This window comes from Folsomia candida, unplaced genomic scaffold (genome assembly GCF_002217175.1).
Source record: "Folsomia candida strain VU population unplaced genomic scaffold, ASM221717v1 Fcan01_Sc020, whole genome shotgun sequence".
NCBI classification, from domain to species: Eukaryota; Metazoa; Arthropoda; class Collembola; order Entomobryomorpha; family Isotomidae; genus Folsomia; species Folsomia candida.
The window spans coordinates 1,229,867-1,251,919 of NW_019091212.1; the positions used below are offsets into that span (position 1 = coordinate 1,229,867).

At 39.7% G+C, this 22,053-nt stretch overlaps 2 protein-coding genes across 2 annotated transcripts in view; one reads left to right on the forward strand and one right to left on the reverse strand.

The window, feature by feature from the left end:
* LOC110858269 (lymphocyte antigen 6I) overlaps positions 1 to 18,712 on the reverse strand; it is a 36,967-nt gene extending 18,255 nt beyond the window's left edge. Inside the window, exons 1-2 of the mRNA XM_022106968.2 lie at positions 18,507 to 18,712; positions 18,002 to 18,253 (exon numbers count right to left, since the gene is read on the reverse strand). Coding sequence (XP_021962660.1) covers positions 18,002 to 18,074 — 73 coding nt within the window. The 5' untranslated portion in view covers positions 18,075 to 18,253; positions 18,507 to 18,712. The remainder of the gene's footprint in view (positions 1 to 18,001; positions 18,254 to 18,506) is intronic.
* LOC110858267 lies at positions 941 to 2,491 on the forward strand. Its single transcript, XM_022106967.2, has 4 exons — positions 941 to 1,474; positions 1,545 to 1,644; positions 1,748 to 1,875; positions 1,937 to 2,491. The coding sequence occupies exons 1-4, from the start codon at positions 1,352 to 1,354 to the stop codon at positions 2,198 to 2,200; spliced, it is 615 nt and encodes a 204-aa protein (XP_021962659.1). The 5' UTR covers positions 941 to 1,351; the 3' UTR covers positions 2,201 to 2,491.
* Positions 18,713 to 22,053: the final 3,341 nt, after the last annotated feature.

The window sequence follows — 22,053 nt, forward strand, 5'->3', positions numbered from 1 at the left end:
TGATGATATCGCGTCAGGCCAGATCACCACGAGCTCTGAGGTGACATGGTCAGATTTACTTTACTCGGTTCCCAGCTTTCCTTATCACGAGACTCCAGAATCTTTTTTTTCGCTAAATTTGAGACTCATCGATCCCAAATAATGAGTATTGAAATTTCCTCCCTATATTTATACCAGCAGGGAAAATGTAGTCACATAAATTCAGCATTCTGACGTCGCACAGTCTGACGTGGTGGTGTCACAGTTTTCCCTAATTTCCCAAGCCCACTTTTTAACAAGGGATTAAGCTAAACAGGAGTAGGAGGAGGGAGGAAGGTCGACTTACAACGGGATTAATATGCAAATTTTACACCCTCATCCATCACATGATGATACGCATTATACAACATGGCGACACTTTATGTAACAGTTGCTACTTCATGCAAATGAATTTTGTACCAAGACGATGGAGCAGAACATGGCGACAAGCGGAGCGCTGTGGTGGTGAGAAATTAAGGAAAAGGTGTCTCGCGTCTCGGCTAATTTGTTTGTAATGAAGCTGAGAATTCTTAAGTTTTGCTGGGTGTATAGTTATGCAGGGAGAAAATGGCGTTATCGCGTTATACGTGAAACGGATGACTTTTAGGTAAGCAGAGAGTATCACTTTCGTCCTTGAGTCGACATAATCGCGTGGGTAGGAGTTCGTTATCTCGAAATTTCACACAGTTTTATCAATCTTGCATACATTTTAAGAAATGTGATTAGTACTTTCCTAAAATGAACTTATTTCTACCAACATAAATATTTTATGTGTCATGCTTTTCGAACCAATTTGTAATAAATGATATCTGTTGACCCTTCAACAAAGGATTATTATTTGAGTTGCGCCAATAATTACTAGTACCTAAAACAATACGTCCTCGAGGATACTAAATATGAGTCGAGCAAAGCATGCTTTTCATGTCCGGTTGTAAAAGTGAAATGGATTTTTAATGTGTTTGCCAACACTGAGGAGATAGAGGAGATGCAGCAGTAGAGCATAATTCAGGCATGTGCTTTGGGCAGAACTTGTTCTTATCTTATCTTATCGTGACTGATCACATGTACCTGAAAAACTAAGGCAGCAATGTACCTGACTCAGGAACAAGAATTAGTCATACATAGTTTGGTGAGAAAATGCATACGCACTCGTTATCAGATGTCGGTCAACATTGTAATTTGCACATCAAACAGTCTCATTAAAATTTTTTATTACTTGGACAATCGCTGGAGAGGCGTCCTAATTTTGTGAAATGAGATCTCAGAAGGTGACCTGTGACACGTGAAACGTGTAAATTCCCATCGGAAATTATATTTTCCACGGAGAAAAAAAATGTCGAAATTGGACGTGAGTGGATTGAAAAGGTTGCCATCAGCATCATTACACCGCCACGAGTCTCGATTACCTTCGACCGGTCACACAATGGCGGCCCTGACGGTCGCCGTGTTTGATATGGTGAGTGGTAATTGAATCCAGGGAGAAAGGTTGATGGATTTCTTGATTAAATTTGTATTTTTGACAATAGTTCCTCCACTCCGTGGGGATTGGAATGGGACTCTTTTTCATCTCCTACTTGACAATGAATCATAATAATCTTTCGCATGATGAAAGGCAGACTTTATTAGGTCCACATGCACACACACACAATGAAATAAAACCATTGTTGCGAGAAGAAAGAGTGGGAGAGGGGTTTAAATTAGTTTAATTTATGCAACTTTCTTTTTGCAGATTTAGGGTTTTTGAGCATATCGTCCTCTGCCCCCTCAAAGTTTGGGATCGTACTCATCAGCCTCTACCTCGTGTATTTGGCTACAGGACTCGTGTTCGCTGTTTTACTCCTGTTCGGAATTTGCGAGGTATTCACATGCAAAAAATTTGCAAATTATATTTATGCATCATAAATACTAATTTTCCCAGAAATCTACCACGTTCTGCTACCACTGGATGAACTTAGCCCTCGTGAACCTCTTCGTTAAAGGGATCCAATTCATCTACTTTTCCTCCCTGAGCAAAGAAACGTTGATCGGAGTGGGTTCATTTTTAGTAGAACCGGTCATCCGCTTTGCCATGTTTTATGTGATCTACTCCTACACCAAGAAACTGAAGAGGGCCCAGTGGCAGACGCACGTCTACCTCGTGTCCTCCTCCTCGGACCAAGAAAATCATCCCGATCGCTGTTAAGAAAATACATAGCTCTCGTACAAAATTAAATAAGCAACGGACGCTGCCTTTATTTTAGTTGGGTGGTGGCTGACGAGCGACCGTGTGAGAATTCGTATTTCAATTCACGCAGACCAACCCTAAGCGGATTACTTCGCTGCGAATGTTGTGGGTGTTTTGCCAATTTATTATAGTTATCGTCGCCATCCTCCCAAAATCCGTCCCCTCCTCATCCTCCTACCGATTAATTATTTGTAAACCACAAATAAATCTAGAGAAGCGGGCTTGTGTAACCCGAGTTATTTCTGCAAAGACATAGTTTTACGCGTGCATTATATTTACTGCATTCCATCCAATTATGGGCTTCGCTAGACATAGTGCACCTGGTTCCTGTCCTGTGAAAACTACCATTGTTGTACATACGCCTGTTGTTGGTCTCTTGTGGTGGCCTGTCTCTTCATTCTTCTCTCCACTCAATACGTGAGAGTGGTCTAGTCCCGAGCTGGTGAAAGCAGGATTGCACAGTCACACACACAATCCGACACAATCCATTGTACAAGAAGGGGACAAATCCCTTCGGAAATAGTTCCAAATGGTAAAAGATCAAGTAGATTAAAGGAGAAGATTAATCCCAGAAAAGTTGGGTGCTTTCTGCCAAATGTAGATAAAACTTTAAGACGGTTTTCTCTCTTCTCTTCTCCAAAGTCACGTTGAGTCAAGGTTTTACAAGGTGGAAGGAAGGAAGGATATAAAAAAATAAACTTTTCCACCAACCAACTTTTCCATAGGTCAGTCGCAGATAAGAAATAGGATAACTTGTGTTGGTTAGTTCCACTTGGGTGCAAAAAAAAAGTTTAAATATTTAAGTCGAGTATTTATTAATGGATGGTATGCATGCAGAAGAGAGGACAAGTTTCATTCCTCCTCCACTTTTCCCCCATGAGATGGATGCGTAGTGAGTGAAAGCAGTTTTTTTACTGAGAGGTCAATTCGTTCAGGAGGAGCGTTTAGAGTGAGAATAACATAAACGCGACAGGGCAGCTGTCCAGTCCACTTTTTCTGCACAGAATCACCACTAAAATTTAAAACGTATGTGAAAGTGGTCATTCTTCAGCGAGTCCAGACTAAGAAAAAAACAGAGGAAAGGAGACTTGGCATGAGGAGGCAAACGTCCTGATTGACTGAGTCTGTTAAGAAGAGCAACAGAGAACTAACTGCTGACGGGGCAGTAGTAGTCAACTTGTCAGATCTGATCAGCCTTATGGGAGAGATACCGAAGGGGATAGGTCCATCCCATCCGTATCCTCTACTTTATGGGGGAAGTCGTAGCCCCAAATTTATTAAAGTTTTATATATAATTTCTACAACTTCCGGTTAAGAGAGAGAGAGAAGCAGAATTGATTGTCCTTAATTTTAAACAAGGCTAGCTTTGTTGCATCAAGATTTGGTCGGACAGGAGTCTGGACGTGAAAAAATCCTTTCCATTTTTTCCCTCTTTTGACTAAACTTGAACCATCAAGAACTCGACTTGACTTTAGTCAGGAAATCCATTCTTCAGGAGATCAACGAGGCGAATCCCCACAAAAAATTGGGTCTCTCCAACAACTCCAACACGACACTATTGTATATATTTATATGGAGGGAGGGAGTGAGTGACTGATCCACCACTTTCTTCCACCAGGTTGGTTACACAACATTGCAATACAATGCAATAAAGAGAGAAAGAAAGATCCATCCACAAACCAGAGACCGATTGGGAAACGTTCCTTCAAAAGTAAACAAACGAACCAATTTTGCACTCCGGACGAAACGGACTAGATTTTTGCTTTCCTATTTCTTCGTCGCACGGTCCCTCCATCTCAATCCGAAAGAAATATATATCTCGTTCCTCAACAACAACTCCAATTTCACTGCGCCCACTTCTTTTTTCTTCTTCACCCTGTTTCGTATGGATGTCTTTGTGTTTGTGTGCATCACGGACCGTGGGACGTGGTTGCAGCGGCGAACAATTTTTTATATGTACGTGTTCATCAAGAAACATCGCGATCAAACTGAGAAATTACGACTGCATTTCACTTTGTGTTTGGTTTCCCTTTGGCTGATTTTCTATATTTTTCCCACCATTGTCACCCTTTCCGGTAGACAAATTTTCAAAAATATACGAGAAAAGTCACCTTGGCCTCCTCTACCTACGCGTTAAAATCTCAAAATAAATATGTCCCTTTTATTTTACTGCTATTTAAAGAAACACAATTAAAAACCTGTTTCATCTCCTCACATAATGTAGTAATTGGCGAGGCGTAAATTCCTCTAATTAATTAAACAACAAAGAAAATAGGTACGCACGTAGACAGATAAGTACGCGACTCATGTCAACGTGTCCACACCCTTGACTCTGCTTTGAAGTTGTATTTAGTTGGCTGGCAGTTGTTTAAAGTAATCTGTTTGTTTTGTGTTTTATTTTATTCCCCAGTTTACGACATGCTTGGCGGGTCTGGACGACGAGAAGAAGGGGCAAATGAGAGGCTGGGGAGGACGGCTGGCCCGTCAGTGGGGAAAAGTTTGCTGAGAGGAAATAAAATGTTGATGTTGACACCTCCGTGGAAGGAGGAGAACATATTTTATACGACTTTATTCATCTTATACGACTTGACTGACTCTCCTTTTTCTCGCACTTTTTCTTCCCTCCGCCCGTACCAACAAAAACAGGCTGTCTGCCGGATTGCAACTTGTAAATAAAAACTTTCACCGTTTACTTACTTACTTACTTTTAGAGTATGTGTGCATATAAGAATCAGCTTTTGTTTGGGAAACTTTTTGTAAGAAAAAAGTGAAAGTGGAAGGGTAAATATTTACCAGGAAAGTAAATCTTGGTATCGTTTCTTCGTTAATCAGTTCAGTAGTCGACTTGGGTATAAATTTTGTGGCGAATTTTGTAAACGAGATAAATACTAAGTGTGTAAGGAGAAGATGGAGTTGTAAGAAAAAAAGTGTGGCTGAGAATCAGAACGGATTATCTGGATCTTTGTTGTTGTTTTTTATTTCGAGAAAAAAACCCTAATTCTGACAAAATTGAGAGCAAAACTGTGTTTTCCTCGGAAGGAGGATATAACATCTGGACAAAATCGTTAGTTTTTGTTGGTTGGTGTGAAACTTGAGTTTTAATCGCCGCAGGGTGTTGACGAAGAGATGGTGCGTGGTCGTGGTTAGATGGATGGATCGCTCACTCACTTACAAACAAAGTGTAATCATGAGAGGAGAGAAAGTAGAGTGGGTTTTGTGCTTTCTCTTTTCCGTCGTGGTCTGGTCTTGACGCTGGTGGTGGTGGATCTCAGAATTTTCGAGCATTTCCAAAAATCTTGCATCGTTCGGTGCTTCCTTGATGTATCCAAATTTGGACGAGATAGATAAATCCACCGCCACGATTACTTTCTCTCGAGGAGGAGAGGCTATAGGTTACTCGTTCGTGGTGTGGTGTGTGACTAATTCAAAGATTTATGAGTAAAACTCAACCCGTCAATCTGTGTCGGGTCAGTCCAAGTGAAGCAACAACCCCACATTTCACTCCGCTTCCGTGTATATTCATCCATAAGTTTGCCTCTCTCTCAGGGAAATAATATTGCTATAAAAAATATCTGGGGAGAGAAACGTCTCTTCGTTCGTAATTTGGCTGGTGTGGTTTGGGGATTTTATATTGAAATGTGCGCCACGAGAAGAAGAAGAAGGGCGGAAAGATTGCGTTGGGAGACGAGGCCGGGCTGGGAGATAGAACAAAGAGGAGGACGAGGATTACGACGGAGAGAGAAAGTCGACTCTCTAAATATATACTCGAGCTTCGTCAACCTCATATTTAAATCAGTTACTGGCTTATGGATGGTTGGTGAGGCGGATTGAATTTTAAATGGGGCCAGGACAGGCATGCATCCAGCCCATGCACAAGTACCATCATCCACGGCACCATGGGTTAATCTGATTTCGGTGTGTGGGATGTGAAATAAATGTTATTCCATGTTTCACCTCGCATCCGATCAAATCACTTCCGAGCCTGGAAGCACAGTGGAAATCATAATATGCGACCTTCTCCTGGCCTTTTCCACATTTAGTTGGGAAGTAGTTAGCCTAATCCTGCTGGATAATCTCCATCCCACGAAAACCAATTAAAGGATTGGGTCCATATATTCACCTCATAAATTAACACGTGACAAGTCATGAGTGTCAGAACTAATAAAAATTTAGATTAGAGTGGTGGCCAAATTTTTATATCAGGAAATCTGTCCCCTATTATTACACAGAGAGAGAGTAAAATGGCTTCAGGTTGTGTAAGACGATGAATTCCAATAAGATGCCATGCCACACAATGCGAGCCAAGCCACCCAGCTAGACCATACGTTTGAAATGTCACCCATGATGCCGACTTGGTGTCAAAATGTCAGAATTACACGACACGAATGACATGTCATATGACACCATTTATTTCCTTTTCGCGACGACAAAATGGCAAAATCTAACAATACCATATCATTTCGCTGCGTATTCAAGGTGACTCTTATTCTCGGGATAATTTCACTGCTTCTTCTTTTCTCCCTCCTGTAATGTAAACTTTTACAAATGAGTCCGCGCGGTCGGGGACTGGATTGAAATTGAATAATTCTTTGGATAAAAGTGAGGGAGAGAGGAAATCTCTCTCTCGTGGAAAAGTAGAAAATACATAATCTGATTGATTTTCCTGTCAAAGTCGAAATGACTTTTGAATAGGAATAAGAACCAAGAAAGTCTCCAGTCACACTGAGAAAGGTCTCCGTCCAACAATAATGGAATGAAGAAAGTGTGCATAAATCTTTGTCCAAAACTTATATCTTCTTTTTCCCCATTTATTTATACCCCGAGGTTCAGATCTTCATACTTATTTCTTGCTTTCCAAATCCAGCTGTTTCCCTACTTTTTGGTCCGTACGCATTATTTTCACCGCATTTTCATCCCATTTCGCATCATTAATTTCAATTGTGACTTTAATTTAATTTAATTTTTGGAACATTGTTCACTGGAAAACAATGCAGGACGGAACACTAACTACTGTCAGAGAGAAAACATGTTTTGTTCTTGTCAGATTCGATCCGATGAAATTTCTACATGTGGAAAAATGATTGATGGTGCGTGGATTGGGGAGGTTTGATATATTTACCAAAGCCCACAAATTGACAGAAATATGGAATTATCGCGGATGAGACGTGCGGAAAGGGAGGCCTACTTTATGTTCATCAAATTTACATTTAACTACACTTCCGTTACGTAACTACACCTTTTTTATAGAGCGGGAACAAAAACTGGAAGAATTTTTTTACGAGCTACTTACTCGCTCAATATTTTGCATATAAACTTATCACAGGCGAGGAGAAAAACTACACTGGAATTTTACCAGAGAGTGAACTGGAGTGAGTAAGAATTTGATAGGGTGAGAGAGCAAAAGATGAAAGTTGTCATCCACAATTTATTTTATTGGTGTCCAACTCCATGTCCTGGCAAGAGCAAGATTTATATTTCAGATGACCCTAAAACTTGCACTTACTAAACGTTACTCACTTGTTTGGAGCTCCGCAGGCGTGTAAGTACTTTTTTTTTTACTGCGGAAAGCTCGCCGATGAATAAAAGATGTGGAGTAAATGAGCTGAGTTGCTCAGTTGGTTGGTAATCATGTGGGTAACGTGTTGCCCGTCATAAAATAAACATGGGGCAGGAGAGAGAGAAGAAGGGAACAAAAAGTTTAATCCGAACTGGTTCAATTCCGTCGCCCCAGGTTGTGTTATGTGGCCTCTGAGGAGGTTGGTTGGTCTCGTAAAATGTGGAAAGCAGAGTTGCGGTTGGGTTTTAATTTGTAAATACGATGGACATGTGTCCAGGTAAATCTGTACAATTCTCATAAAATAAAGGAGAACTGCCCAATAAATATTGGTTTCGAGGAAGTGAAAGTACGGGAGAAAGTGGAGGCTGTTGAAAATGCTGCTCAGCTGCTGTGTAGCAGTCTCATTAAAGTGGTTTCGTTTGGTGAAAGTATTCCCCGCACTCAGAGAGAGAGAGAGAGAGAGAGAGAGAGCAAAAATGGACAAACAATTGATGACAGAATTCCCACATGGCCTCTTACATTGTTTACCCGGTTTCACTGGGGAGGCTGTTGTGGTGGTGTTGGCGATTGGTGAAAGTACAGAGTGATTGACGGACATAGGAAAATATGTAATAAAGGGAAACAAAGGGATTGTTAGTGTTTTTGCGAGGAAATGGAGCTGGTGAAAGTTGTGCTGGTGCTGTGTCTCGAGTGAATTTCATGATTTACGCTATGACCAAGGTAAAAGTGGTACTGAAACCAAGTACAGCTGGTGGTTTGGTTTGGTTAGTTGGCCGGATTGGTTTTGCTCTCCCTGATTGATGAGGGTGACCCTTTATCGGTGCAATTTAACCCGAGAGAGAGAGAAAGTGAGTGGTTGCCTTCCTCCATTTCCAATTCATGGTGATGTTAGATGTGCTCATGTGAAAGAGTTAGTTCGCCATCATTAAAGTTTTTTTCAAAGAATTCAATTTAGAAAAAATGAAATTCCTATATTTTTGACACATTTTCATCCACCCGGAGTAAGTAAGAGAGAGAAAGTTCAAAATGTGTCTCAAAAAAAAATTTGGAAAATGGTGGATCAATACTTTGTGTTAAAAAAGCCTTAAATATTACGGAGCCGAGACAGCCCTCTTCTCGGTAGTTTCGCCACTCTAATGTGAAATCCATTTCCTTACAGAGTGTCCATGTTGATTTTATGTGGGATCATCATCATCACGGCCATCAACTACGCCATACTTCCATCCAGCCTTGATTGCTTCACATTACTTCACTTTACAACCCGACCGACCCACTCCGTCCCACCAAGCCCATCACACTTCAAGTCGAGAGAAGAAATTTGTCATTTTGCTTCTTCTTCCCCAGCAAAATCAACATTTTTTTAAACCCATTCATTTTTCGCTCCCCCCTTTTTGTTTCGCAAAAATAATAAGCAAAATCAACACTAAATTGTTTTCTCTGCAAATATTATTATATTCCTTGCTGAAATAATTATATAATACAATGAGCCGCGTAATACGGCACGTCTCAAGTTCGTTACTTCACTTGATAAAAGTTTTCATGCTTCGGAGTGGAGAAAGTTGGTCAAAGAAGTTTACTTTTAAGGGGAAACGCTGCTGCTCCTTTGTGCAGACTAAATATCGCGTAATAAAGTTTGATAGAACACCATAAAAAATTTAGTTGATTTCAATCCGCATAATTCTTTGTTTTGACAGGGAGGAAGACGACAGTAGGATTTCTTTATCAGCTTTCCTCGCAGTACTAAAATAGACGAAACGATGGACGTCACTGTAATCAAAGAGGAGCAGGAAGTAGCGAAAAGTTGAAAAATTCAAGACCAGCGAAAGGAGAGAGAGACGAGATCAAGATCGCGTCTTAATTGTCTTGCCAGAAACTTTCCCCCTTAAAACTAAACTTTATTCTGGCTATGCTCATTCATAATGGGGTGAAATATGCACCTTGTCTGCATTTGATGGAAGTAGGAAGGCTTTCTGCCCTTCAGAATTATTCCCCAAGTCGTGATGCATGCACACTTTAAAATCATTATACACACTCACTCGCAAATTTGATACGTTTCAGAATCTGGGGAAAGTACAAAGTACACATTTTCTTGGATAAATTGTTAATTAACCGCTACGATCCACCCACCCACCACACCAGCAGACCAGACACCCACCCATTCACGCTTTAAACTTTAAAATGGTTCTTTTCCATAATCGTTTCAAAGTATCAAATTGTAAAAGTAATCTCGAAGAGTAAAAGTTCTCTTTGCTTTTCAATTTACCTTCGGCATTTGGCTTGGAGAAAGAAGTCTGACGGCAATAAATAAATGACGACGCGGGATTTTTTCTTCCTTCATTTTTAACAAAAAAAAGCCTGCGTTTAATTGGGTTTTATTTCGATGAGGATGACGTGATAATATACTTACACGTGGTTCTTCTTCTGGTGGGTGGCGTGTCTATGGATGATGCCATACTTGTGATTGGAGTGGTGGTGGTGGTGTAGTTAGCTCATTATTAAATGGGTAAGTGGATGGTGGTGGTCCTTCCTTACGTATATTCGGCTACAGGGAAGGAGGAGGAGAGGATGGTGAGTGAAGTGCAATCAGTCTCACTCACTCTCTCCACTCTTACTTAAATAACTTTCTCCGTTTCAGTGGAGAAAGCAAAAGAAGAAAGTCCAACGGGGAGAGAAATGATGGATAGATTGAGACGACTACCTCTCCATGCACACTAATAATGTCAAGTTTACGCTGGAAGGAGTAGTTTAATGGTGGGGAAAATATTTACAAATTTTGTGTGAGTATCTGTGGAGTAGGTGAGGAATAAATATTTCTTAAATAAGCTGATATTTACTCGACTCATAGGTATTTGTGACGTAGATGATTTCCAAAATTTCTAAAAATACTTTACATACATACTTGAAACGACTCAGAACACTTATTACACAAGTGTTATTGTCACAATTTCTGCGAAAGTGTTTCAAACTTTTGCCGTGTTTTATTTAAGGAAAAGTTTAAAACATGAAATGATGAATAATACCGGGGAGAAGAGATGAATAATATCCACCACCACGCCAGCAAGCCACGACTCCTTTCATTCCTCCACCGAGTCAAGTATAAAGTTATTATTGAAGTGGGCCGTCAACTGGAGAAGCAAACCAAACCGTGGTGATGGTGAAAATAGATCTCTCGTCGATTGAAACATTGATAATTTCACAGTCAGCCTATTATATAAACTTGCCTTCCCTTTAGAGAGAGAGTTCGCCTCCTCGTCTCTGAAACCACTAGAGAAAATCAGACCCAAGTGGAAAATGTGCCTCCTCTCCGTTCTTGACAGAAAGTCAATTGTAAATAACTAAACTGAAGAGTATTTTCTCCATCATATTTTGCTCTTTACGTAACTCACCAGCATTCCCAGTGGGTATGTACGGACAGACACACTTGTTGTACGGAGGGTAGGTACGTACACAGTGCTGAATTTCGTAAGAAGAGGAGTGGCGTGTACATATCTATTGTATTTTTCCACTCGAGGAAAACCTAAGGATGACGGGCCACATACATATTTAGCTCGGATGCCTCGAGGAGGAGAAACATCACAAGATTTTTTTTGGTGCGTTTCTGATGCCCAGAATATTTTCGGGGTTTCTTTTGGTTTTATTTTATGGGATGAGATGTGTGGTGATGTTTAAAGTGAAATATTAAAAAGTTTACCTTCCCTGCTGCAGGGCGGTGGCCGCGGAAGCCGGGGGGACATAGGGGGACATTAACATTGGGGGGTGGGGGAGGGAGGGGTTTATATAACAGGGGTAGATGGTGGGGACAGAGGGACAATGTCTGCACCCTTCCGCGGCCACTGGTAATAAGCGTAGATGAAAGTCAAAAAGTGTGTTAAGTTTTCTCAATAACGCACCAACCAGAGGGAAATTAAACACGTGAAGTCATATTTCTTTCGAAAGTGGTTTGATGGTGCAATCTAAAAAGGAAAAGGTTGCAGAAAGAAGTTTGACTTGTAGTTGGTTGGGTGATGGGAAACTAGTGGTTTGGTTTTTGGTAAGTTTTTAGGGGTTTATAATTTGTGAGAAGAATCGAGCTTTCTTTTGTTTGAGGAACGTGGCGGTGCCGGTGGTGTTTGCCACAGTGTGTAATTTGATATGCAAATTATTTGCTTTTTCTCCAACTTTAGCTTTAAGGAGGATTTTGTAACGCCACTTTAAAAATAGGGGAAAGAATATGTCGTAATGAAATCGGATCTTGTAAATCGTGGCGAGTCGTTGTTTTCTTAAATCCACTTACACATTCTAATCTGCGGAATCTCTGTGTAAATTAGGAGAGGATAAAAAAGTGGATTTATTTGGGCGAGTTATTCTCCGTGTGGGCGGGGACTCTGGGGACTTGCTTTGTCCAAAAATGGTGAAAAATCTTTATTCTTGATCCTTATGTGGAGCATTAAACTTCTTGACTTTTTTGAGCCCAGCACTAAATACGGCTTGTTCTCCTGTTACTCATGTCATTAATTTGTAGTAAAACGGAGAAAGTGAATGGAAAAGAGAGGTTGGAACGAAGTTACAGAAAACGCATCCATACATCCTGATTTTTTAAAAAGTATGGATTTTGTCCTCTTAAATAATTAAGGAGCTACCTCTCCCTAAAAAAAGTATGTAAAAGTGTGTAAGCATATTATTTGTGTCTCGAATAAGCAGTCATCCTTTTAAATTGGGAGTGAAGAACGTAAAGTTGTCGCAGATTGTTTGCAAACCCTGTCCCAGCAGAGTTTCAACCGAAATAGGAAATTTACGTCAGCTCGGATTTATTATTGGATTACACTCCTAGTGATGGTAATCCGTAACCGATCCTATCCTAGGATCGTAAAAACTCGGATAGGATCGGATTTTCACACGGATCAGATAGAGGATCCGAGGATCAGACAATCCGATCCGATCCGAACCGATGAAATCCTAGGATCGCACAGGATCCTCGGATCATCCGATGTAAACTCGCTTCACATTTGGTAAGTTCATCACATGGCGTACATTACCCGAATGAGCCGAATTATCCTATTATTTTACACCAGTTATTTTTATATTGGCGTTCAAATTATTCAATTTCGTATGATTTGAACGCCAAAATAAAAATAACTGGTGTAAAATAATAGGATAATTCGGCTCATTCGGATAACGTACGCCATGTGATGAACTCACCAAAAACCGTTCCAATAAATAAAGAAAAGCAGCTGGTAAAGTTTTTCCATAGTTAGACACAAGGTGTCTCACACATACGTATCAAGTGAATCTTGGATCATCCGCGGATATTCTACGATCCTAGGATCGGATCGCATCGGATTTCGAGTAGAACCGGGAGCCGATCCGATCCTAAAGCGAGCAAATCCGATCCGATCCGATCCTGTATTTATCCGATCCTATCCTACGGATCGGTTAATTTAGGATACGGATTACCATCCCTATACACTCCGGATTTATATCTTTTCATGGCTTGGTTTACTTATAGTAACTTAACTCGAGGAGATCCTCCTCCCCGCCCTCCTAAACAGCCAGCTTTGCTTCTTTTCCAAGTATATTTTCCTATAAGGTTAGCAACTTTCTTGGTCTTGAGAAATGAGCTTTTTGGGGTAACGAGGACTACAAAGAGTTGGAGCAGAGTTCATCCAGCACTACATTTCTACTTACTGCTCACTTATTTATGGGAGGGATGTAATTAACTTGTTCATGTGGGGGTAAAAATGACTTCACTCCTTGAACCCAAAATGCATTCATGATGTCCATATGCAAATGTACATACATTTTATGTAAGAAGCATAGTCAAAATAATCTTGACTCGGATTTTTTGAGAGTCATTCATACAGAATAAAGTGACGGTTAAAGACCAATTTCGTGGCAATATTTGTCACTAGATACGTTTATTCATTACTTTCCCAAAACTGCACATGTCATAAGTTTTATCTCGGAACAAATTTCAATTTAATGTTCCCAACTATTTTATGGGAAGTTAAATAAATCATTAAATCTGAGAAAGTTTGCAGACCACTTTTTGATGCCGGATATCCTACAACCGTCTAAATGAAATTTTCGCATTTTATTCGTTTCATATAGCACCTTCTTTATTTCTGCATTATTTATGCCTCAGATGTGCCTCGCATCTATAGTTTACCTACCCCCTCAGATTTGCATTAAATGAAAGGGCTTCATATTTTTACTACCAAAATCTGAACCTTATCTAGGTCATTTCTGCTCCCAACAGTGTCTAATTAATGTAAAGTGAAAGTGCTGCTCGCCTCCCCGAAAATGAGCTCACTCATGTTGCACACACATACACACTCGTGAATTACGCGGAGCAGGAATCCCCCGTGTTCAATGTGATGAATACTAACGAGTTAATTAAGAGGTGGATTGGTTGTGAAATAAATTAAGATGAGAAATCCCATGCGAGATGTAAAAGTAAGTGGAAGCCGTGGTGGTGGTGGTATTATCCAACTTTTCCCCTCCTCCTCCTCCGGTCCGTTGGTCGGTCGGGCTGGGCTTTAGGTTTACTACACTAGTTTATTTATGACCTCCACCTTCACTCTTCAACCCGATACGGACTTTCATATAGGTAAACAGGATTTGTTTGTTTGTTTATTTATTTACAGACTATAGTCGACCCACACGCGGAACATTTACAGTTTGTAAATAAATAAATATTATGGTCACAAGCTACATGAGCTGTGCTTATCGAGGTTGATATAATTAGTCGGAATGGCACAATGCTTTGATTTTGGGGGATGAAAATCATGGAACAAATCCATGCTGTCGGGCGAAAATGGGTGTGTTACAGAGATGTAACATATGCAAGGGCACAAATCTCAGGTTCGCCCATGGAGAAGGAAGATAAGCTCAAGCCGCAGTATCAACAAGAATGTTGCCGTTAGTGTGACACGGGGTATAATTGGTGGCGTTTTAATTACTCGGGAGTGGGTTTAGCAGGAGCAACTGAGTGATAGTGAGTGGGTTATATTTCAAGTCGGGATGGTTACTTTGCAAGGATAAGCTTTTAGTTTACGATGTGCGATGTATGCAGATTTCCTCTAACCACGGCTCCCTTCGTTTTCAAGGTAATAACTCAATTGAATTATTAATGTGATGTGGTGTGGTTTGGTGCTCGCATGATACGGGTGAGATTCAGAATAATACGGAGGCTTGACAGGTTTGGTCAAGGTGTACAAACACAGTTTCACATTTACCACTTCCTAGTTAGTTTCAAAGGATTGATAAGTATGCTAAATTTGGTATATTCAAATCAACTGATTTTCATGGCATGTTTTTCACTTCACTTTAAACCACCAGACCACCCGTCACAAAGAGAACGGGAGAAGATCAGTTTGGTCGGAGAGTAAATTTGTGACAGACAACGTTGCAAATTTCGACAAAGTTAAATAGTCTCATGCCAAATTAGTGAATAAGAAATCTAAAATATCGCAGATTTATTGGTAGATAATCTTGCTCAGATTTATATTTCTCCATGTATCTCACGAGTCCATGCCCTTTCCCATTTTCGCTTACACTATATGGCGACCAAATATGTCGGGAAATTAGAGCCGCCGTTTTCAAAGTGACAAGACAATGGCATTGTTAAATCAAATTGATCGTCCTTTTCTACTTTCTCTCTCCCTTTTTCCTGCCCTGCTCCACATTCAAAGAGAATAAAATGAAATGTCAAGTTGTATTATTTTGCTCCTCAATGGAAAGTAGATCTACTTTGGAATCGTTTCCCTCACAGATTTTTTTTCTGGTGTGCTCTTTTCCATTTCCATTCCCAAAAAATAGAATTGATTCAAGAAATTTTAAATGGGATAGGTACGAAAAGTAAATCGCTGTTTGTTGGTCCTTTTTCTCTTTTAAGTTGTTGTTGTCAATTCCTTCTTTTCTACGAGCATGAGGAATTGTGAGAGTAAGTAACTTGTGCAAACAACAATTGCAGTACAGATACACGCACGTTCTGATTTCGTATCCTGATAAGCTCCTCCTGGATAAGGAGGGTTCTATCTTAAAAGTAATTTTGTATGTGGTTCTTTCATTTTCAAAGGATAAAAAACCTATGAATGAAACAAAGTGGGTGTGAGAACCGATCCATGAAGAAAGAAAAAGGGAAAAAAGTAGCAAACTGTTTCGTGGTATTTGAGTCGTCCGAATGGAAAAACATGTTAAAAAATTGGAATAAAACAAACAAAAAGAGACGAAAACACTCGAAGAATTCTTTCCACCTGCTCGTCATTCAACTTTTTTTTGTCCTAGATCACATTTTAAACCAAGAAAGTTTTTGTTTCTTTTTCTTCTTCTTTCTTTTATTGCCGTTTACCGACTTGTGAAGAATTGAGTCTAGACTCGGTAATTATAAGGAATTGTCATCATCATCCTGAAAACTTTGACCATTTCGGAGGAGAAAACCACACAAATTTGAAACACATGTCTGAGCAAGTGCAATGAAATGGAAATTAGAAATGAATCACGATTTTCTTTGATTCCTAACTTGCTTCCTTTGCATGGTCAGTCAGTCTGAAAAAGGAGAGGCAAAGCAAACTAACAATCCTGTATTTAATGAGGGGGACCGGAATAAAGTGGACAATTAAGGGAAATTACCAACCAATTAGGCGCACTAAACTGCCTGGTTGTGGACTTAATGGAATAAGAAGACTGGGAATAATCTGAGTTGTCCCTCCTAATTTGGTGATGTCATCATCGTTAAACCCAATCCAGTGAGAGGAAGTAACCAAGTAAGGACTACGACACCAGGCAGCCCACCACCACCACTGCCACCAAGCTGGGCTGGATTTCATACGGAGAAAGAGAAAGTTGCATCCCGGATAAGAATGTCGGGCTAAACTGGTGGATGGACAGTAGCAGGAGGAGTAAGTAAGCATTACCTCCATGCGTTGCTGCAGGCCATGCTTTCTCCCTTCCTTTTCGTGGAGGAAGAGGTGACCCTGATGTTTTAATTACTTCTTCTTCTTCATCTTGAGGTAAGGGAATGAGAGTCATAATTGTAAGTCACCGTCACCATCAGCATGTCATTCATGTCAGGAGCAAAAGGAGGGGGATATGAAAAGGCAAGCAGGGGTGGAATCTGGGTACACACAGCTTTTCACAAAATATTTAATGCCTGAATTCCTCCATGCTCGTCCATTTTATTTTATTATTACAGAACACAACTTTTCCCAGGGAGAGAATTTTGGCATGTTGGAAAAGTCTTGGAAGTTGGGCTAGAAAGGCACAGATATATTTAGAGACCGAGTCTATGCAAGTAAAGAAACTGTGTGTGTGTGCTCCTGTCTTATGGTCTTTTGCCCAAAGTTTAAACTTGTGTTTTGTTCCTTCAGGGTCTCTCCGCTTACGTGTATCGCATCTGTGCATGACTTCTTGGACGACGACGACGACGGCAAAGCAAACAAGGAAAAGACTGCGAGGAGGAATAGAAATCAGACAAGAAGGAAATAAACTAGAGTAAAGTAAAGAAGGAAGTAAATTCTGGAAATGAAATGGACTAAATTTTAGACAAACTGATAAAAGAGGGAAGAAATTGGGGAAAATCATATATTTGATGGACTGACGTTCAATGGTCACACAATGTCGAATAGTTGGACGACGACTATTCTATGTACATCCGGACCACAAGAAAGAAAGTGTTTGCATTCTAGAACCGTTTTGTGAAAAGTACATAAGTAGTCGCTAACAGTAGCACGAAAAAAAGAGGGATACATGGAAAATTCCACTGTCGACCAGTATCATTATTGAAAACATTTCCATTTCTTGCCCAGATTACAACACTTTGGGAAAATAAACAAGAAATAGACAAATCTAATCCACACCGCGGTACGACTTTGTTATTTGGTTTCTCCGCAAAAAAATAATTCATTGAATTTTCCCAACATTTTTTTGGCTTCGGCAAAACTTTCCCCACAAAACTGCACCGAGATGAGATTGGATTGAAGTGAATGTGTGTATCGTGTGGAAAGTTTGGTCTTTCTTCGTGAGTGAATGTTATGTCTATTTTTCCCCACTTTCCATGCTGCGTATTACGTACTTTGATATTTACGTAGGTAGGAATCTGCTGATTTTTCCTAATTTATTTACAAATCGGACCCAAAAATCCTTATTCTTCTCGTTTCTTTTGAAATCCGAGCAATGAATGCAAGCGACTGAAATTGAAAGAAACAAAACTTTTTGACTCTTACCGAACGCAACGACGAGGAAGAGCATAAGCGCGGATGAAGTGTTCCAGGATGACGAGAATTTTAAAGAAGCCATTTTTTCCCACGGGTTTTAAGATAGATATTTCTATAACCACTTGTCTACTTTTATACTGTTCCTGATAAGATGCCTGATAAGATAAGGTTCAAAGGGGCACTTTGATACTATATTGGTTCCCAATTTTCTAATTACAATCCAGTCACTTTTTTGTTCACTATCGGGCCGCACTTTTCCTCCTGGTTTAAGAAAAAGAAGATTAAATCTTAGAATTCTGCTTACATTTGCAATCTACTGGAAAGTAGGAGAAGAGGAATTATGTAAGATTGGAATCAATAATTTCAATATTTGAGAAAAGGAAAGTTAGTTTTAGGAGACTTTGCAAAATTGAGATTTTTGTCATCAACCAAAGTTTTTCTATTCAGAGGAAAATATCTGCATTTTCAACCCTTCCTGACTTTCCATTAATAGTCTCGCCTTTGGACAAATTACCTGAAACTGCTGAGGAATGCGAGAGAGAGAGAGAGAAGAAAACGTATTTTCACTCAGGTTGTTTGGTCTCTTGGAGAGAGTGAAAGGTGTGCGGAGAAAGTTGTCCAGTTGCTTGAGGTTGAGATGAGAAAGGTGCAGAATGGAAACTGAGACTGACTCCGAGGACGGTGCGACTCTCCCTTTTCTTCTCTCCTCCTGGGATGTGGAGTTGAAGGGCAAGAATAATACGGACCAACGGCAGACAAAGTTGGAACAGGCAACGCTACTAAAGGGTGTTAATAAAGTCCGATCCCATGCATTTTTTGGAGCGTGGTTGTTACAAATTCAGCTGGAACTTTTGAACCAGTGAAGTTATTTATTTCAAATTTTTACCATGGGAGGAACAACTAAACGTGTAAGTCATGAGCATCTTAGAGTTGAGATACAAACATTGCATCAGCAGGGGCTTAAACCTACAGAAATTGTGCAAAAATTGGGCTGCAGCCGCAGAACTGTTTGGAAATGGAAGAATAAAAATTTTGTCCACGACAAAAAGCGACCAGGGCGACCCAGAAAGGTGTCACCTACCACAAAAAGAATGATTAAAAACAGACTTTGCAAGAAAACCGGTAGTTCATTACGTAATTGAGCAAGGGAGTTAAATGACTCAAAACGCTATAAAGAGAAGAAGAAGCAAATTAACTGTGTGACCGTGCAAAAATTTGTGAAAACTACGAAGTGGGGTCACACAGCTTACAAACTAACCAAAAAAACCTCTCATGTCACAAAAATATATCGATGACCGTCTGAAATTTGAAGAACTCCTTCAGAAAAGTGCCCATTTGAGTGAAAAAAGACTTGGTGAAGAATTGCGCAGTCACATCCTTTGGACTGACGAATCTATTATTGAACTATATCCAAAATTGAACCAACAAAATGTTCGTTACAGGACAGAAAACAAATCGGATGTACCATCAAGAGCGATCCCAAAATTCGGGCTTAAAGTTATGGTAGCGGGTGGATTTTGTGCACGTTGCGTGACCCCTCTACATATCATACCAAAAGGCAAATCAGTCAATGCAAAGCATTATATGGAAAAAATATTACCTATCTATTTCGATAGCATGGGGAACAAGGAAATATTTCCGAATGAAAGAAAAATAGTTTTCATGCAGGATGGTGCTATAGCCCATACAGCAAAAGCGAGTTTGAGTCTCATCAAGACGCAAGTTTCAACGGTCTGGAGCAAGGGGGTGTGGGCCGCTAACGGCCCAGATTTGAATCCCCTGAAGAACCAGTGGTCCATACTTAAGGAAAATGTATACAAAGAGCCACAACCCCGGACGAGGGAAGAGCTAGTAAAAAAAAGTTCAAGATGTATGGAATTCGATTTCCAGAGGCACATTGGAAAAATTAGCACAGAGCCTTAAACAAAGAGTTGAGGGCATGGTTAAAGTAAATGGTAACAAGACCAAATACTAAGGTAAATATGTCGAACATTTTTTGTAAGTATCACGGGTAGTTTTTTTTTATACTAGCCTTCACTTTTTTACAGGAAAAATGGGATCGGACTTTATTAACACCCTGTACTTTCCTTCATGGGCAAATGTATTTACTTTGGTATCTTTTTGTACATAAGTATGCACTAGGAATGACATACTGTGGGTTAGTTTAAATTGCATAGTTTCCCTGGCCGAGAGTATTTCGCGTATGCAAAACTACATATTTTCCCCAACGGAGAGTATGCAAAACTGTACAGACAAAAGGATATCGGATGAGGGGAAGAACTATGTGCGAGAGTTATGTGGACGGTATGCCATATTAACGACATTGCTGGAAATCCTTGATGTTTAATTTACTTTGAGGAGTACATATTTTGGACATAAGAGGCTGTGTGTCGTGCAGTATGCGAGAATATGTACGTACGAGGGCAGAGGGCAACCAGGTTATCGGAGACAGCTTGACATTTTGGACGTGTTGTTATCTATCTACAAAATGGGCCAAGTGTGTATGTGTAAGGTTAAGATTTAAGGTCGACATATACTGAAGTGAGGTTTGGATGATTAAGAATGAGAATAATTATAGAGTATTTGGTATTTAGTGCGTTATGTGTTTGAGAATATGATACAATTCCGAGCTGATGAAAATATAATGTTTTTCCAGGCTAAATTATTTTAAGGAATTGTTTTAATTTTAATTATTGTTTACGTATATATGAGATCTTAACTAAAACTAAACTAAAACAACAAAATCACAGCATTATGTATCACCCTATAGTGTAATAATTAGCATAAGTTTTCCTATTCAATTTTATTCCGCTTTAAAGGAGGACGTCAGGTGCACTTCTGCATGCACAATATTTGAGACTGGATTTCCTTTCATACCAGAATTTTGCTCTTACATATTTGTACTTAGTTTATACATTTTACAACTTCGCTCCTGGATTTTGTATGCATTTGCATTTCAAATTTATATAATTTCAAAGTAAATAAAGCTCTAAAATCGAAGTAATAGTTAAATTAAATTAAAACGTGCAAAAGATCTTTTTAACGTCAGAAGAGGATGGTCAGTAAGGAGAGCTGGGTTTAAGGTCGCATAGTCAAGAATCCAGCTTTAAGCATGATACCGTTTTCGAAACAAAAATATGAGTGGTTTTCTTTGGAGGAGACTTTAAAGTGTGCCATTGGAATTCAACTCACTCTGCTCGATGACCACAGTACCACACTACTTACTTTTGAGATCAAGATTACCATACAAATTTGAGCTATATTAAATACAAAACTCTAACTACATTGTAAAATCAGGAAATCATAAGAAAGATACGTAGTGAGAGAGATATGTAATTTAATGTAGTGACTTCTTAAGATTTGTGTCTATTTTCCCATTGCAAACTTTGTAAATTTGAAATTTAACCCATTTTCTATGGAATCTATCCAAACCAGCCCGTTTACAGAAAAGCCACCCTTCGCATAAATCCTATATTGTCCCACAAATACTACAAATTGAATACTGAATATTAAATACTACCCCCTTTTCAGGATATTTTAGATAAAAAATCCCCATCCCATATCAACTACAGATATTGCAAAAACTATGCACCACATATTTAGCATCCTCGCAAATCTGCAGGACTTCATATCATCCTGCTTTACCCCAAATTCATCACCACATCCCGAATACATACAAGCTTAGCGTAACGTGGTCCCTAAAAATTAATATTTTACCGAGTTCAATCGAAACTTGACAACCGTATCGAAAAAGGACCTCGTCAGTTCGTCGTTCCGCTTGATTCGTAAAATATGAAAGCAAGACGTCAGGTGCCCTTCTGCACACATAGTATTTGAGACTGGATTTCCTTTCATACCAGTATTTTGCTCTCTTACTTACATATCTGTACATTTTACAACTTCCTCCTGGATCTTGTGTGCATACATGGTCCGCAAGTTCAATATACATATTTCTCACAGTGGCCGCGGAAGCGTGGGGACAGAGGGACGATGTCCCCACGGTTATTAGACGTCACCATCATCTGCCCATGTTATACAAAATCCTTCCCTCCCCTATCCTA